A 19,488-nucleotide genomic window follows, 5' to 3' on the forward strand; every position below is an offset into this window, starting at 1 on the left:
GAAATGTAATAGGGTGGGATTTTTAGACTTTGCGATATTTGGTCCAAAACCGCAATTTCCCACATGTAATTGGGTGCGATTCGCAGGAAAAAGCGCATTTTTTCCCGTGAATTTGCACATTTAAAAGATGCGATTTTCAGTCACACTGAAAATCGCATCCAGATGTTTTCCCATAGGAAACTATAGAACTCGCATATGTAATAGGATGGGAGTTCTAAAGTCGCATATGGGACCTTACCGAAAAGCGCCAAAAAAATAGACCAGCTTCTTGCTGGCGATTTTTACAGAAACATGCACAGATCATTGAGATCTGTGCATGCTTCTGTTGTAAAAAAAATAGTTAAAACAAAAATTAAATAAAAAAAAACGGCGTGCAGTCCCCCCCCTATGCATAACCAGCCCCGGGCTCAAAAAGCCGGAGCTGGTATCATAAAATCAAAGGAACAATCAAGTTGGGGTTCCCTGGATTTTATAAAACCAGCACCAGGCTCAAGGTCCGGCGCTGGTTCCCAAAATACGGGGGACAAAATGACTAGGGGTCCCCCGTATTTTAAGAACCAGCACCGGACACAACCAGCCAGCAGGGTAATGCCACAGCCGGGGGAAACTTATTATATAAGCTCCCGCGGCCAAAGCATTAACCCCCTGGCTGGTCAGCATGGGCAGGGGTCCTGGGGAAGTGGGGACCCCCCCAATGAAGGGGTCCCCCCCCTCCAGGACTTACCAGCCCATGCTGATAGTCCGGGGCTATCCCCGATGCCCCTGGCCGGTGGGCATCGGGCTGATGACTTGTGTAAAAAAAAAAGAATGAAGACTATTGTTTTACACTGGCGAACTATGAGTCCCAGCAAGCCTACCCCGCATGCTGGGACTTGGGGAACCACAAGTCCCAGCATGTGGGGCATTAAAGGGCCCGCTGGCACTTGTAGTTCTGCAGTGAAAAAAATAGTGCACAAAATCACACTGACACCCTGTAAAATAAAACTTTAATACACACAAAACACACACACTGATACTTACCTACCTTGAGCCCGTAGGTCGGTCCCTGGATCCTGGGTCCGTCCTCCGGGGCTCCAGAGTCCGGTTCCGGGGCCTTGGTCCTGGTTCCGGGGCTGGTCCTGGGGTTCCGGGGCTCCTGGCGTGAAGAATCCGGGGTCCGTGGTAGTCCCCAGGGGTACCTAAGGAGGCAAATCCTACTCACCTGCTCCCCGGCGGCGACAGCGCTGCTCCAGACTGGTACCCGGCTTGCAGGACTTTGCCCGGCGCTGAGATGTTTCCTCCTCGTCGTCTCTGCACAGAATGATTTCTTGGACAATCAGGAGCCGAGAAAGTCGGCTCCTGATTGGCCAGAAATCATTATAACTAGAGACGCCGACGAAGTAACATCTCAGCGCATCTAGAGCAGAAAACATCTCAGCGCCGGGCAAAGTCCTGCAAGCCGGGTACCAGTCTGGAGCAGCGCTGTCACCGGAGGTCGCCGCCGGGGAGTAGGTGAGTAGGATTTGCCTCCTTAGGTACCCCTGGGGACTACCATGGATCCCGGACTCTTCATGCCAGTAGCCCCGATACCCCAGGACCAGCCCCGGAACCAGGACCTAGGCCCCGGAACCGGACTCTTCTGCCCTGGAGCCCCGGAGGACGGACCCAGGGACCGACCTACGGGCTCAAGGTAGGTAAGTATCAGTGTGTGTGTGTTTTGTGTGTATTAAAGTTTTATTTTACAGGGTGTCAGTGTGATTTTGTGCACTATTTTTTTCACTGCAGAACTGAAAGTGCCAGCGGGCCCTTTAATGCCCCGCATGCTGGGACTTGTGGTTCCCCAAGTCCCAGCATGCGGGGTAGGCTTGCTGGGACTCATAGTTCGCCAGTGTAAAACAATAGTTTTCATTCTTTTTTTTACACAAGTCATCAGCCCAATGGGCTGGTAAGTCCTGGAGGGGGGGGACCCCTTCATTGGGGGGTCCCCACTTCCCCAGGACCCCTGCTGACCAGCCAGGGGGTTAATGCTTTGGCCGCGGGAGCTTATATAATAAGTTTCCCCCGGCTGTGGCATTACCCTGCTGGCTGGTTGTGTCCGGTGCTGGTTCTTAAAATACGGGGGACCCCTAGTCATTTTGTCCCCCGTATTTTGGGAACCAGCGCCGGACCTTGAGCCTGGTGCTGGTTTTATAAAATCCAGGGAACCCCAACTTGATTGTTCCTTTGATTTTATGATACCAGCACCGGCTTTTTGAGCCCGGGGCTGGTTATGCTTAGGGGGGGGGGACCGCACGCCGTTTTTTTTTTTTTAAACCAAAATCGCATATATGAAAATGCGCACATTTTCAGGACTGAAAATGCGCACATTTTCATGACTAAAAATCGACCGAAATCGCGGCAAATCGCATTTTTTGCAGCTAATTCGCATCTCATTACATATGCAATTTAGCGTCAAAAAATGCGATTTTTAAAGGTGCGATTTCTGGCGAGTTTGGAACTCGTCCAAAAATCGCACCCTATTACATTTCGCCCCAGGTCCTAATGGATTAAGGCCCTTATTCTGATTCACTCGCAAAGGCAAATTCCTTCTCAAATGGACAAAACAATGTGTACAGCAGATGTAACTTGTGCAGAGAGAATTAGATTTGGGTGGGGTTTTACATCAAACTTAGATTGATTATTGCAGTGTAAAAATAAAGCAGCCAGTATTTTCTCTGCACAGAAACAAAATAACTCACCCAAATCTAATTCTCTCTGCACATGTTACATCTGCCCCCTGCAGTGCACATGGTTTTGTCCATTTGAGAAGGAATTTGCCTTTGCGAGTGAACCAGAATAACTAAGGATAAGTGCTGAATATTGTTATAACCACACAGTTCCTCATCTACTTTCTTTTTGCAATCATCTTAGATAAAAATGCGGCCCTAACTGACTTTAACCAAGCTCGTAATTTTGTTCTACCAAAACCAGGTAAGAACATGACATAAGAAATATCATATAGTAATATCCAAATCAAGTTTACGCACTGAATAATCGCCTTATTGTACAAATGGGAAGGCCTGACCTTGAGACAGAAATAGGACCTCTTTAGGTACCTACATATTGTTGTAATTCACTCTCCTAGAGCATTCCACAAGTTTTTCCAAAAGCTGATAGTTTGTCTTACGGAAGTAAGACCTAGAACACCAGGATATTAATGGAGTGTAATCTACTTTGCCTTTAATTTGTTGCAGTACCTGAGTCACTGTGCCCTTAACGTACTCAATGACTGTACTGTGTTGAACTTCAGAAGCTAAAGTCCTTCTCTTAGTTCATTCAGTACAAACTTGTTGCTGAAATTGAATTACACTCAGGGAGGATGCTTGCAGTGCTGAAGAGCCAGGCATTGGAACTCTAACCACTTCTGTCTGTAGTAGAATGGTTGAAAAGCTGAGGACTCATTAAGCAAGTTAGAAATGACAAGGTATTTTCTGCCAAATAGCCATCAGTAAATCCTTGGTTCTATGAATCCGGACCAAATCAGTGAAGCTCTGGCGAGGATGGTAAAATGTTCTAAGATTATATTAACTAGCAGTGAAAAAAGGAGGAACATTTTTTTAAATAATTTATTACATGTAAAAAACTATAACAAAGTGCTCTAGGTGTCTTAAGGAAAGTTATGTTTAACGTTAAACATCTGCTTGGTCAAAATACCACTGCCTGACCACCTCCACTTCACAATTTTCCTCTAACAACTTCTGGCTCTGTAGAGATATTTCTTTGTTCACTTTGAATGACAAATCCAGGACCTGGCGTGAACTCCTGTAACAGAAAGGATGAGGTATGTGACTCCCATGGCAAATGTAATTTCACAATAGAAAAAAATACCTTGAAAAGGTGTATTCTGTTTAAACCATAAGTATAAAAATTATAACGTTATAAAATATGTGTCTGAATAAAATCTGTAAAGGAAATGATGAAGGATAAAATGACTTCATGACCATTAGGTTCCAAACAGAATTTAAGAATTTAATAAAAAAACAACAACTCTTGGACAATGAATGACCATGTTCAATGAACCTTGTGACATTTTAGCTGTATGTAATATTTTTAAAGTTTAAGAATTAACAATACAATATCTTTTACATTGCATACCCTTAATAAGGTCTGAATGTTTTCCTAAAATTTGTGTTTCCTCCCAAACTCCCAGAACAGGGATAATTACTTTTGAAAAAAGGACATGTAGAAAAATGATAACTGTAGTGTGTGCAAGCGTGTGTGGCAGGAAATGTAAAACATAGGTTCCAATAGTACTTGTGATATGAATGACACTGAATAATTATTGGTGATAGATAGAAGTTGTGGAAGTCGATATTGCATCTCTACTCCATTAAGGTATTACGACCGCCCTCTACGCAATTCCAGTACGCCATTTGCGCCTTCGTAGCTTAAATGTAACGACCAAGGACTGATGTGAAACATTAATGGTTAATTCTTAATGATATGTCCCCTCTTGTGTCTTTCTTATGTGTGTGAAACCCCTTGAGTAAATCCAGACTTCGTTTCTATTTAACTTGTCACAATTTCCGTCAACAGTCGCAAAGGTCAGTATAGTGAAACAATCACTATACATGACCATAGAGATATCTAGTCTGTTATCTAATGCACCAGCCAGAACAAGTTCTCAGCCCCCCCCCCTCATTTCGAGAACAAAGAACAAGCATGCTCTGACGAGACTCCCATAGACAGGAAGTCGTACCCGTGATGTGGAGGACCAATGAAGAGATGCCTAGTCCCTTTACTGCATCCAATGATATTCCAGCTTGTCCCCACTCCCTCTTGCTTTAAAGTCTGGCCCTAGGATTGCTGAGAGGGAGATGTGATCTAATAAGAACACATTCCCAGGAACATGGAGGAACCTTATCCAATCGTGGTATCTGCTCCTTTTGACGGTAATTGTATCCCTTATATGTGTTAGTTGTTATAGGTTAGCCGAACCTGCATTTGTACTCTTTGCAACAGTGTTTCTTTTCATGTATAAGCTGTATTGCATACGTCTATAGTTTATATTGTTTTGTCTTCTTACAACCACCTGTGTCTACTTTAGACTTCAATAAATATGACATGGGGTCGGATCCGTGATCTTCACATAACCAGGGTCTACGTGTCTTTCTTTATCATTGTATCCACGTTTCAGACGCAGCATCAGCTTTAACCTTAATAAGTTTGTATATCGATTGATATAATCGGTCCGTTAATGGTGATCCAAAGGGTATAAAGATATGTTTGTTGTATAACCTCTCATTGAGAGACTCATACGCTGATGCGTCTGAATAGCACGTTTAAATAGCTGTGCGGCTGCATTGGACATACAGTATATAAAGTGTAAAGGCTTATTTCTTGTAAGTCAGTGAACAGGTTAATCTGGAGTCTGTAGCTTATAGTCATATGCAAATGTGGTTTACAGCCATTCACATTGTCTGTGAATGAGGGAGCTTTTACACTCTGAGCGAAGTATTGCTAAAATCACTGTGGCAACCAGCGGTTGCAAAGGATAACCGGTTGTATACTTCATGACCTTTATTGCTCATTACATAAGCGGTCTTGAATAGAAAGGGTTGGGATTGTTTAGTCGACCATAACTAGGTCGACAAGCATTGGGTCGACACTAGTGTTAGGTCGACATGGGCTAGGTCGACATGGGTTTTTTAACTTATTTTTTTACCCGAATGTCGACACAGTCGACCTAGATCCATGTCGACCTTGACCCATGTCAACCCAGTGCTTGTCAACCTAGTTATGGTCGACTAAACAATCCCAACCCTTTCTTAGAAACACCATGAGCCTGATATAGAGCATAGGTGCAAATTGTTACAAAAATAAAATACAGTATGCAAATTTCAAAAGATGCAGACAAGCTACATGTGACCTTTGTGTATTACAAATGTGTCCTCATACATCTAAGCATCAGTAAGCCACGCAGCAAGAGATGCCTGGCATGAGGCAACATCTCCCGTGTGACTCTGCTATTGTCAGGTGTCTCTTTTTGCTGAAAATCGCAATGCAATAGGGCGACGCAATGAGACAAATATGACAATTGTATGTTGTATGCGACTGAGTCTGTATACAGAGCAGAATAATGTAATTCACAGACAGATCCCTGGTATACAACTGAACAGCTAATAGATCGACTAGTATCAGTTCCAAATAAAAAAAAAAGCAAATAAATTAGATGCTGCTATAAGAATCTCAAGCGAACTGATGTGTCCAGAGGGGCTGTTTGGTGTGAATGCAGCAAAGATGGATGAGGAAGATCTGTTTGTACGAGGCATATTTGCATAAATTACTCACTTAAGCACAATGGGGGTGAATCAATATGACTCGGAATGGTGGGGGGTCTGCGCATGCGTTTATTTGTAGCAGTCGCAGAGGGGAGAGAGGGGTGCAGGCAGGGGAACGCCCAGAATTTTATGGGTATCCCGATGAAAAAGCTGGGTGTTCCCCTGGGAACGCAGGCGTGGTGTTCCCTGCTCAGGGCAGGCGGCTGACATCACATGATGTCAGCACCCACCCCGTCTTCAGTGGACTCCAACGGAAATAAAAGTCAGTTTAGACTAGAGATGTGCAGGTTCTGATATACTCTGATTTCAAAGCAGGATCTTATTGGTTATCCCAATCACATGACAGTTGTTGACAGTTGACAGCCAATAAGATCCTGCTTTGAAATCAGAGTAAATCAGAGCCTGCACATCTCTAGTTTAGACTGACTTATTTCTGAAGGGGGAAAGAAATCATTTGATGGTCGGCGACCATCAAATGATTTCTCTATCCTTCGGCCGCATGCGAGTGAAAATGTTCGGCGGGTCAGGCCCAATATGTCAAATTAAATCTAACTCAGTTTAAGTAAAATGTCTCTCCCTGACCTTGCGAAGCTTTAAAAAGGCACTGAAAACCCACCTGTTAATCAGAGCCTTTCCATCTGCATAAACTAGTACCGAGGCTGCTCTCCCTACATGCGACCTCAGAATAATACTGCAAAAACCTGAATTATTGTGCAAGACTGAATTAGGGAAACATTACATGAAGTCAGTAATAACGCCTATTACTCCGGCTCTGCTTTTGGTATGAAACAGTTTGGTAAACGAAATGTTTTCTTTACAAAATCTAATATCATTTAGCCATGGCAAAGAAATTTAATTTGGGCGTGGCCACATATTGCATTTTCGCAGGTCCTGTTCAAGGGACATAGGAACCCTTGTCTTCTGGTCAGTCAGTGGTCACTTACCTGCTCCTTTCAGCTGCAGTGTGGCCTCCAGGCCGTAAAGGTCATTTGACTGTCACTTCCTGCACAGACTTATGATACCTGTGTTCCCGTATGTCTTTTTCCTGCCGCGCCCTTTTTTAAGTATGTGCAGGACACATACCGTTAAGGACCTACTTGGCCAGTGTGATATAAATCGGCTGATCGGTGCCAGAGCCAACGTCACACACCCTTCCTGAAAACACTTCGTTTTCCCTGACACTCCCAGTAAATGGCTGAATGACACCTACAAATGCCGGCTTCCTGTCAATCAACTCACGTACTGCCAGTGATTAAAAAATGATGCTAGCCTGTACACAGCAAAATTACATTGAATGCAAGAGGCAAAGGATATGAATGGGATTAAAGAACAAAAAACTAAGGGGTAGATGTATGAAGCAGTACTTTATCACTGGCCAATTAGCTCCTGACTGTTAAGTTATAGGCTTGGTTTAAAAAGGAACAGTCAGGAGCTGATTGGCCGGTGATAAAGTACGAGGCACTTTATCACTTCTGCATACATCTACCCCTAAATAATATAACTGACATATCTGTCTGGAATAACAGTAAAAAAGGAAATAACACCATTTTGATTTTATGCTATTTACACCATAAAATAAAAAAGAAGAGCAAAACCGTACAGGCAACAATATAAAAAACTTCTTAAAAAGTAATTAAGTAGTGGTCTTTGCTGCACAGTCTCAAACCAGAGAATGTGTTCTTAAATCAGAACTAAAAACTTACAAACCAACATAAAGTCACAACATTCTACCCACAGCCTATAGAGCACCCATGTGCAGCTGCGATACTGGAAATTCAATACTGTAACTTCAACCGGCACTGAACGTTTCAAAATGAAGATTTACATTTACACACTCAAAAGAGGGCATAAAGTCATCTTGTGACGAACGTGTTTTTTTAAACAACTACAAGTACACCATATTCAATAACAGTGCAGTAAAACTTGATTCAGAATACGGTGTCGTCGTCCCTAGGATCACCCCTATGGTACACTTGGGAGCCTCATGTCATAAATTCAGGATTATGTGAAATACAGCAATAAACATAGCTAATTCTTAATCCTATCAAACATTCTGGTAACCTAGACAGTAGACTGAGCATGTACAGAAATATCTACCGCTTTAATTTAATACTGGAAAAGCTGCTTAGGTAAGTTTATTGCATTAACACAGTATAAACAAGAGGCTAAGCAAAGCTTATACTGAGCATGGTCGTAGAATTTCCATGGCTATTGTTGCAGAAAAAAAAAAGAGTAGATATATGTGCTGTCATGAGAATGCCAACAATTAAAACTTTCTGAAATGCCCATAAAATAAGGAATAGCTGCAGTGGAAAGGTATCAATGACCAGATTAGGCTAGTGTGACCTTTACATGCCACACGCAGGAATACTAGAGCTATTACATTGCGTAACATGAGAAGCATTAGGTCAGCAGATCTGGAAAGCAGAATTTAGCTAATACAGTACATTGAATATTCACAATAACAGCCATGCAGACTGACTGGACATAATAAAAGTTTTAAGTATAATTTAAATACTTAATGTAAAACAGTCTTAATAAAGCTCACATTTATTGCTACATAAGCGACTGATATTTTCATAATGAAAAAGTATATTATGCAGGAATGCAGAATGTTCTACAAAGCTCTAGGCTTTTTACTAATGAAATGAATAAGACAGGGTTTGGCAGCATGCTACTGATGATCGGTATTTCTTCTTGTTGGCACTAGTTAATAGGTTAAAATGCCCTGGACAAACATTCCCATTTACAATTAACTGTGTTATTTCGCTATAATACTTGTTAAGGGTTTTATCAAGAATTATTTGCCATGGTTATTTTACCATAAGAACAAACATTATTTCATATCAAGACCATGGGACCCAAGAACTAAGCTCTCCATACATCAGGCAGACCTGCATCATATCCTAGTTGTCCAACGGTTTCCCCGGCAGCTTCGCAGACACACGACAGATCTTATGTGCATAATTTCACATAAGATCATAAGATTTGCAACTCCCAACATCATGGGTCCTCCAACTGCGGCCCTCCAGATGTTGTGAAACTACAAATACCAGCATGCATTGCCACAGTTTTGCTATAAGGGAGTGTTAAAACTGTGGCAATGCATTCCGGGAATTTGTAGTTTCACAACATCTGGAGGGACGCAGTTTGAGGACCCATGCCCAACATACTGGTCATTAGCAGCATCTGCAAATCTTAGGGACTCCATACACCTGAACGAGATTGTACTCAAGAATACAATCTTGAGGGGTTGTACAATGGATTGTATGCATAATGTGTGTCCCGCGGGTTGAATGGTTGGTCTGCTGACGTACTACACATCTCATTAGTCATGAATGGGACCAGATTGCAGGTGCTTTTAAAGCACCTCCAATTGGTTGTGTGCCAGGTCCACTGCATTCCCCATTACTCCTCTGCCAGCAGCCGCCATCCCCGCCTCAGAGAAGACAGCCGCTAGAGATCATATTTGACCTCCAGCATCTGACAAGAAGCACAGCGCTATGCGCTCCTGGCACTTTCAGGTAACACTGCAGCGCTGTGCTCTCGGTCATATGTTAGAGGTCAAATATGAACTCTAGCACCTGTCTCCTCCAAAACACCCTGGCAACGAGCACTGACCCCCCTTGGCAACGAGCACTGACCACCCTACTTGTCAACAAGCACTGACCCCCCACTTGGCAACAAGCACTGACCCCCCCTCTTGGCAACAAGCACTGACCCCCCCTCTTGGCAACAAGCACTGACCCCCCCCCTCTTGGCAACAAGCACTGACCCCCCCCCTCTTGGCAACAAGCACTGACCCCCCCCTCTTGGCAACAAGCACTGACCCCCCCCTCTTGGCAACAAGCACTGACCCCCCCCTTCTTGGCAACAAGCACTGACCCCCCCCTCTTGGCAACAAGCACTGACCCCCCCCTCTTGGCAACAAGCACTGACCCCCCCCTCTTGGCAACAAGCACTGACCCCCCCTCTTGGCAACAAGCACTGACCCCCCCTCTTGGCAACAAGCACTGACCCCCTCTTGGCAACGAGCACTGACCCCCCCCTCTCTTGGCAACGAGCACTGACCCCCCCCTCTCTTGGCAACGAGCACTGACCCCCCCCCCCTCTCTTGGCAACAAGCACTGACCCCCCCTCTCTTGGCAACAAGCACTGACCCCCCCTCTCTTGGCAACAAGCACTGACCCCCCTCTCTTGGCAACAAGCACTGACCCCCCCTCTCTTGGCAACAAGCACTGACCCCCCCTCTCTTGGCAACAAGCACCGACCCCCCCCTCTTGGCAACAAGCACTGACCCCCCCCTCTTGGCAACAAGCACTGACCCCCCCCTCTTGGCAACAAGCACTGACCCCCCCCTTTTGGCAACAAGCACTGACCCCCCCCTTTTGGCAACAAGGACTGACCCCCCCCTCTTGGCAACAAGCACTGACCCCCCCCCTCTTGGCAACAAGCACTAACCCCCCCCCTTGGCAACAAGCACTAACCCCCCCCCTTGGCAACAAGCACTGACCCCCCCTCTTGGCAACGAGCACTGACCCCCCCTCTTGGCAACGAGCACTGACCCCCCCCTCTTGGCAACGAGCACTGACCCCCCCCCCTCTTGGCAACAAGCACTGACCCCCCCTCTTGGCAACAAGCACTGACCCCCCCTCTTGGCAACAAGCACTGACCCCCCCTCTTGGCAACAAGCACTGACCCCCCCTCTTGGCAACAAGCACTGACCCCCCCCTCTTGGCAACAAGCACTGACCCCCCCTCTTGGCAACAAGCACTGACCCCCCCTCTTGGCAACAAGCACTGACCCCCCCTCTTGGCAACAAGCACTGACCCCCCTTCTTGGCAACAAGCACTGACCCCCCCTTGGCAACAAGCACTGACCCCCCCCCTTGGCAACAAGCACTGACCCCCCTTGGCAACAAGCACTGACCCCCCCCCCCCCTTGGCAACAAGCACTGACCCCCCCCTTGGCAACAAGCACTAACCCCCCCTTGGCAACAAGCACTGACCCCCCACCCCTGGCAACAAGCACTGACCCCCCCCCCCCCCTGGACACAAGAATTGACCCTCCCTTGGTTGTATGCAGCAGCTGGATTATATGACGGATTGTGTGCACATTGTGTGTCCAAAAACCACCAATTCTGTCGGGAAGTTCACAGGAAATCTGGACACAAAAATGATTATAATGTATGGCCAGCTTTATGTGCAGCACATAAGATCTTAGGATCAACCTCATGACCCCCGAAACCGCGCATCGTACCTAAACATCTCACGATTTTCACTCATCATGCATTTATGCTTGATATTGTTCCGTTATACTGTATGACCAGCTTTAGGCATACAATAGAATTTGTGGTACTACAGTATTTGTATTCTTTAATAAAGTGTTTTTATTTTGCAGGTCATACATACAGAACAGCAAATCAAACATTGTGCATGTGAATCGGTCAATCCAAGTCAAGCATAGAGTATCAAAATGTACATTATATTCACATACAGTATCGTCACCTTAAATGTGTGTCAAAATACAATAAAGCATCGATTGATAAAAAAAAGGAGATGATATCGCCATCCTTTTCTGACTGAGTATCAATATTTGATTTTTTTGCTAATTTTGAGTTTATACATTAAGAGAACAAAAGATAGTAGAGAAGAAAAGAGGAAGAAGTAGAAGAAGGAGAGAGAACATTAGTCACTAATTAATGTGCATATTAGGGGTTCAATCCCACTCAGGGTGGCACATCAGCATATGGTCTTAGGTTGACTAGTTCTTGGATGAATGTGAGCGGTATGGTTATCAGCGTCCACAATCAACACTGCAGCCCAGCCTTGTATCATCAAATATGTGCGGAGTGCGGAGACTCCAACCACCTGCCCCATATCTTGTCAAATTTAGGAAGGGTGCCCCGAGACATGTATACATATTTTTCGTGCTGTATTATGGTGTTAACCAGAGCTCTCCACTCCCTCACCGTGGGTCCCAAGCTAGCCATCCAATGCCTAGCTATGACAACTTTAGCTAGGGAACATAAATTGGTCACGTATTGTCCCTCCGTGTTATTTAGTGATGTATTTGCTTTACTACCCAAAATACACATCTTGGGGGTCAGGGTCTGCCCAGATATCCCAGTGGATATAATGACCGACCTAACCGTCACCCAGAAAGAGTTAACCAGGGGACATTCCCAGAGGAGGTGCCATAGGTTCCCCTGTGTGAAACCACACTTTGGGCAGGCCGAAGAGGTCCGTCCACCGAATTTAGCCAAAGTACATGGTGTTAGATATGTTCTGTGTATAATAAATAGCTGGACTTGTTGAAATCTTGCGGAGACCGTGGCATATCGTGGTGATGCCAGTGTCTCCTCCCACTCCTCCTCCTTAAAGGCACCCACATCGATCTCCCACTTGGCCTTTAAGGCGGGAAGCGAGTCCTTAAGTAAAAAGGATAATATAAATGAATAGGCCAGAGAGATGGTTTTGACCTGTCCGAGATTAGCCAGGAATATTTTTGCCGGGGAGGCTAGTAGCACAGGGGGGCCATTGTTAAACTGGGTGTTTAGGGCGTGGCGCAGCTGTAGGTACCTAAAGAAGTGCACCTGGGACAACCCATACTCCTCCCTTAGCTGCTGGAAGGACTTTAACACGGTTGCCTCATATATTTGTCCAATCGTCACCACTCCCCCAGACGACCACAGACTCCTACCCGACAAGCAGACAAGTTCAGGTAATTTGGTAGAATGCCAGAGGGGAGCATCAGGGTCTATAGCCGTGTATCCCATCAAGGATTGGGCCTCCTGCCATACCTTGATGGCCTGAACCACCAGAGGAGGGGCAACCCGGGGTATCCTCCCACCCAATAGCAGCTGCGTGGGTGTGATGTCAGGACATATTTGGTGCAGAAATGTGGTCGGGAGCGAACTCTGGTCAGTGTCCTGCGTCCAATGCCTAAGATGCGAGAACTGGCCAGCGTAGTAGTATAGTCTGAATTGCGGCAGAGCTAGACCCCCATCTGTCCGTGGCCTAGTAAGGGTGCTGATACTAATTCTGGGGCGCTTATTAGCCCATATCAGTGAAGACAGTAAGCTGTTTAGGTGCCTGAAAAAGGAAGCAGGCACGTACACCGGGGACTGATTTAAGACATATGTTATCTTAGGCTGTAGGATCATTTTTACCAAATTGACCCTACCAATGACATTTAGGGGCAACTTGGTCCACACCGACAGTTTGTCCTTGACAACGGACAGCAGTGGATGTAGGTTTCTAGGAATAAAGTCCTGACTAGTATTGGTGACAATAATTCCCAGATATTTGAAGTGGGAAACCCAGCTAAGTGGCAGAGGAGTGCCCAGGGTCAACGGTGATGGGCCTCGTAGGGGCATCATGGAGGATTTGGACCAGTTCACAGTGAGGCCAGAGAAACTGCCAAATTCCTCCATCAGCTGCAGGGCAATCGGTACAGACAGTCTATAGTCTTTTAAAAAGAGAAGTAAGTCATCGGCATAAAGTGCCACTGTGTCCGTCCTCTGACCCAGTTGGAGCCCAACAATGTCTGGGTGTGTCCTAAGAATGCAAGCAAGCGGTTCAATAGCTATAGCGAAAAGACCAGGAGAAAGGGGGCATCCCTGTCTAGTACCCCTTCCTAGCGCGAAGGGAGGTGAGACATGGCTATTGACAGAGACCCTGGCCATCGGGCGGAGGTATAACAGCTGGACCCAGTTTAAGTATTGTGGACCGAAGCCCATACGTTTCATTACCTGCCAAAGGTAAGGCCATTCAACTGAGTCGAAGGCCTTATTAGCGTCGAATGAAACAATGGCAGAGTACGTTTCCTCAGCATGGGTGGCCTGAATATGTGTGAACAGCCGTCTTAAGTTTATACTGGTGGACATACCCGGCATGAAGCCGGTTTGATCCGGATGAATAATGGACAATATCACACTATTTAGCCGAATAGCCAGGACCTTCGCCAAGATCTTAACGTCAGTGGTAATCAGGGAGATAGGTCTGTATGAGTCGGGGTGTTCGGGGTCTTTCCCGGGCTTGGGTATAACTATTATAACGGCCTCGGACATTAAGTCCGGAAGAACATTAAGGTCAAGAAGGTCATTAAATAGATTCAATAGCCTAGGGGCGAACGAGTCCAAGTGCGTCCTGTATAGTTCAACTGGGACCCCATCCACCCCCGGGGCCTTGCCGCCGGGAAAGTACCGGATCGCGGCCTCTATCTCAGTAATTGTAATAGGTGCCTCGAGGGAAGATCTAGCCTCCCCAGACAGTGTAGGTAAGTCAATACGGTCTAGATAGTCGGTGAGTTCCCCCTGCAAACCTTTTAGGCGTGAACGGTACAGCTTCTGATAGAAGTCAAGAAACACATCTGCTATTTCCCTGGGGGATGTCCTCAGTACTCCGTCAGAGTCAAATATTTGGGCCACAGAGTTGGCAGGACGGTCCAAGTGTACCAGGTGAGCCAGGAGGCTGCCTGTTTTGTCCGCATTCATGTACAGTTTGTGGGATTTGAATAACAGGCTACGAGCGTTGCGCTCCTCTAAATGGGAGACCCAGGTATTTTGTGCTAGCTCCCACCTTGCCCTGGACTCCTCCGAGCCCTCCTCCAAGTGTGTAATCTCTGTGTTCCGACATTCATCCTCCAATTCAATACCCCTAGCTTTGTGTGTTCGTTTAATAGAGGCAATTTTAGATATGAGGGTGCCACGCAGGTAAGCCTTGAATGCTTCCCACACTACCGGGGCAGGGGCTGTGCCTGTGTTGATATCAAAGTACCCATCCCACAGAGTCTGGAGGTCCGAGGATTCTCCAAGTTGCAACAACCAGGAGGGATGTAGTTTCCAAAAGGACTGTCCCCTCTGGCATTCCATCCCCACCGTCAGCATCAGAGGAGAGTGGTCTGAGACACCCCTCGCTTTATAGCAGATGTTTTGGAGTCTGGGCAATACTGAGGGAGTGACGAGGGCCAGATCAATGCGCGAAAAGGAGTGGTGAGTCTTAGAAAAGCAGGAGTATTGAGTTACCGCAGGGTGCTTCAGTCGCCAGGCATCCCTATAACCAATTGACTCTACATATTTTGCAAAGCCTGTGGGGCGGTCATCGTTAGGGGCGGAGCAAGGGGGCCACCATCTGTCTAGCCGTTGATTCATTAGTTTGTTAAAATCCCCAAGACATATGACTGGTGTATCAGGGGATTGGGCCACATAGGCAGCAGCTTGTTTTAAGACATCATAGTTGAAAGGGGGGGGGGGGGGGGGGGGATGTAGATCGCGAGGATAAAGAAGGGCTGGGAGTATAATTTACATTGGAGAAAGACATACCTGCTAAATGGGTCTGTCTTCACATCTATCAGCACAAATTGTACAGATTTGTTAATTAGTACAGAGACCCCTCTAGAGTGAGTAGTGTGGGAGCTGTGGTATGCCCATCCCACCCAGGGCCTGCGTAACGACATTAGTCTATTTCCCTCCAGATGGGTCTCGATCAGGCAGGTAATGTCCGAACCGTACTGCTTAACCATTTTGAGTACTAGGGAACGTTTAACTCTATCATTCATCCCCCGGACATTCCAGGCTAAAATATTAAGTTGCGTCATATTGGACTATAGGGTGCGGGCCACAAGGAGCTGTTATAGCAGTGCTGTCACCTTGTAGACCTGCATATACCATAACCATTACCTGAATAAACATCACATCCCCCAATTGTATGCATATCGAATCAGAATACCTTGCATGACTAATAGCGAAAAAGAAAAGAGAAAAGCAAGAAGACATAGAAAAAACAATCCCAACAAAATACACCCCCTCCCTGTATACCTCCCCCAACCTAGGCATACTTATATCCCTAACCTAATAACTATGGAGACCAAGAAAAGGTCGCAATATCTACCAAACTATGGGAGCAGTCAGTTAATAACTACCAATGCAAGCATCGGGGCCCCCTGGCCATATGTTGGCCTTGACTTGCCTAAAACGACATTTATGCAAAAAGTGCACAACATTTATTAACATTCCCCCCCGCCACCCCCCCTCCCCCCCCCCTTTCCCCACGTAAGGCACAATAAATCAAATCAATTGTAACACAGCTCTAATGATATTCACGGAAATCAGCAGCATCGGTACCACTCAGGTGACTTGGGATCTCCTGGAGAGCTCATAGGAAAGTGGAATGAAACGACTAAGTAGGTGTGGATCAAGTCCTTCTTCTGGCTGCTGTAAAGTATCAGGCCGGGGCCAACTGGCGAGCACCAGGCGCAAATCTATCAAGCCAGGCTGCCACCTCACGAGGGCTGTTGAAGAATTTAGTCTCTCCCTCCGCCACCACCCGCAACCGGGCCGGGAATAACATGGAGTATGGAAGGTCCAATTCTCGCAGCCTGCGCTTCACGGGGACAAAAGAGGCCCTCTCCTTCTGCACCTCTATGGCGAAGTCAGGAAACGTAGAAATGGTGACGCCATTTCTAATCATAGGGCCTTTGGTGCGGTTCAGACGCAGGATCGTGTCACGGTCCTTATAATGTAGGAGTTTGGCTATAAGGGTTCTGGGTGGAGCCCCCGGGGGGAGTGGACGGGTGTGGATTCTGTGGGCCCTCTCGACAGCAAATTGGGAGGTGAAGGATTCTCTGCCAAATGTCTCGATGAGCCAGGCCTCCAAAAAAGCCTCTGGCGCCGTGCCCTCTTCCTTTTCTGGCAGGCCGACGAAGCGGACATTGTTTCTCCTCAAACGGCCCTCCATATCCATTAATTTATTCTGAATGCTTGTGACCTGTTGTGTCAGGGTAGAGACTGTGGTTTTCATAGGGTCAATTGCGTCTTCAACCGTTGAAACCCGAGTCTCCACCTCCCCCACCCACTCCCTGATGCGCTGCACGTCCTGTCTAAGGAGGGATAGATCGCACTGTACCTTCTCCATTTTATCAGATAAACGTTTCTCAGTGCCAGCAATGGCCTCCAGGATTTGTTGGAGAGATGGGGGTGCAGGTGAAGTGTCATCAGGGGGGGCTTCAGAGCCAGCTGGGTTCCCAGAGTTCTGCCCAGAGTCCCCCGGCGGTGCCTGCGGGCCCTGCGCCTCCTGCCCCCTTGCAAATTTGGCCAGCTTTGCTGCAGAGGTGCTATGATTCTGCTTCACCATGATTGAATGGTGCCAGGTTGATGTACCCCTTCCCCAGCTGAGGCAGTCTCTGTTGGTGCAGATTATAGTGCTTGATCAATAGGTGGGGGTGTGGGTTGTTGTATGCTACCCTCACCAGGGCAGGCAGTACAGGGCGATGGCAGGTCTGTGGTGATGTACCCTGGGCAGTTACAGCAGGCAGAGGGTATGAAGCCCTACTGAGGGGGTTACTGCAGGCTTGTGTACTTGTATACGCGCTGCTGAGCCCAAAATGGCGCCCGCAGCACAAGACTCACCAGACTCCAGGAGGACAGGTGCAGGATGTTTCCCCCACAATGGACGCCGTATTCAGGCAAAGGGTATCAGCGGGTGTGTGTTACCCTCACCAGGGCAGACAGTTCAGGGCGATGGGAGGCTATAGTGGTGATCTCCGGGCAGGTGCAGCAGGCAGGGGATGTGAAGTCTCGCTGAGGGGGTTACTGCAGGCTGTATGCTTGTATGAGCACTGCTGAGCCCAAGATGGCGCCCGCCGCACGGGACTCACCAGGCTCCGGGTGGACAGACGCTGGATATTCTCCCCACGATGAACGCCGTTCTCAGGTGGATGATGCCGGCGGGTGAGTCGCATAGAGAGGTCACCCTCGTGACGCGGCTTCAGCAGCGAGCGTCCGGGCGGATGTGCGCTGTGCGGCGGGGGGAGGTAGGCCGCAGTCCTCTCCTCGGTCCGGCGGGCTGGTGGTAACGCCGGGACCGAATCTGTCGGGCGGGCGGCTAGTGCGGGGTAAATCTGGGTCACCGGGCAGCCGCTAGCAGGGGGATCAGGTGTCGTAAGAGGCACAGGATGAGGAATCGGATGGGCAGCCAGCGAGCTCCGTCCAAACACGTCTTACCCGCTCGCCGCCGTAGCCACGCCCCCCCAGTATTTGTATTCTTGATTACCTCAGAATATTCATACACCCTGGCTGTATAAGAATTATACCTAGGGATTGGCTGGTTACAACCTATAGCTCAGTATTAGCTATACCATTTATGCATGTTATACAAAAAGCAATTACGCCCTACAAAGATTCTGGAGACAAGTCATTGTCAGGTTATATCTATAACAACAACAATATTTTATTTGAAACATGTTAAGCTGGACTCTATTGAGCCTTGTCACCATGTAATCAAAATCCTTGAAATAATGTGCTTGCTAAGATGTTTATATTAGAGTCACCAGTGACTGGATCCATAAACTGGAAGGCGGATAATACATTGCTGCCTACTCAACCATATGGGGGTATCCAATTAGCTGCAATAAAAACAATTATGTGGTTTTTTTTGGTATTAGGTGTCTGTATTGGATTGGCCAAAATAAAAAATAATTAAAAATAATTTAGTTTTTCGCGGATTACTGCTTAGTGTTATAACCAGTTAAAATTGTAGAAAGGCTTTTTGGCTTCTTGTGCATTTTTAATCATATGCCTATTGTTTAAGTCTCCTTTTGTAACATCTGCTCCCTTCCATTTAAAGAAGATATTGTAGCTTTGTGATCTATAATTTACAAGGTCTACATACCGCAAAAGTTCTCGATCAGTCTTGAGCACAGTGTCTTGCAAATTCTTGATTGTGCTGCACAAGTCTACTACATTTTCATCAGATGAGTGAGGCATGGTTTCTTCAAGAAGACACTTTGTGGCACTTAGTGGTTTCTGAATCTCCTCTATAATGCAGTATACAAAGACGAAAAAATTAAATGTGACTGTACAGTTACACAATGCACAAAAGCAAAGGGCCGCACAAAAGGTATCACTATTTTTTTTTTTTTAAGGTAAACCGAAAAAGTTATTCCCTATGTACAGTAGATAAATTCTTAACTGTATGTTCCAGTATATAAGAATGTGTACAAACTGTTCGATATGCTGCTAAGAAATAACAAATAAAACAGTTGGTGTATGTCTGCTAAGAGCTAGGTGCGTAATATGTGAACGTGCAAAGACAGCAGTGTTGCACAATGATTCAGTATGAACGGAGTTTCTCAGTGCTGTGTACAAAGTGTGGGAGACAGGACTGTGCAAAGTTATGCCCAGAATTTC

At 46.5% G+C, this 19,488-nt stretch overlaps 1 protein-coding gene across 1 annotated transcript in view; it reads right to left on the reverse strand.

The window, feature by feature from the left end:
• Window positions 1-2,862: 2,862 nt before the first annotated feature.
• HAUS8 (HAUS augmin like complex subunit 8) overlaps window positions 2,863-19,488 on the reverse strand; it is a 69,659-nt gene continuing 53,033 nt past the window's right edge. Inside the window, exons 10-11 of the mRNA XM_083180985.1 lie at window positions 18,971-19,115; window positions 2,863-3,780 (exon numbers count right to left, since the gene is read on the reverse strand). Coding sequence (XP_083037111.1) covers window positions 3,648-3,780; window positions 18,971-19,115 — 278 coding nt within the window. The 3' untranslated portion in view covers window positions 2,863-3,647. The remainder of the gene's footprint in view (window positions 3,781-18,970; window positions 19,116-19,488) is intronic.

Source organism: Crinia signifera, chromosome 1 (genome assembly GCF_055691185.1).
Source record: "Crinia signifera chromosome 1, ASM5569118v1, whole genome shotgun sequence".
Classification (NCBI taxonomy): Eukaryota; Metazoa; Chordata; class Amphibia; order Anura; family Myobatrachidae; genus Crinia; species Crinia signifera.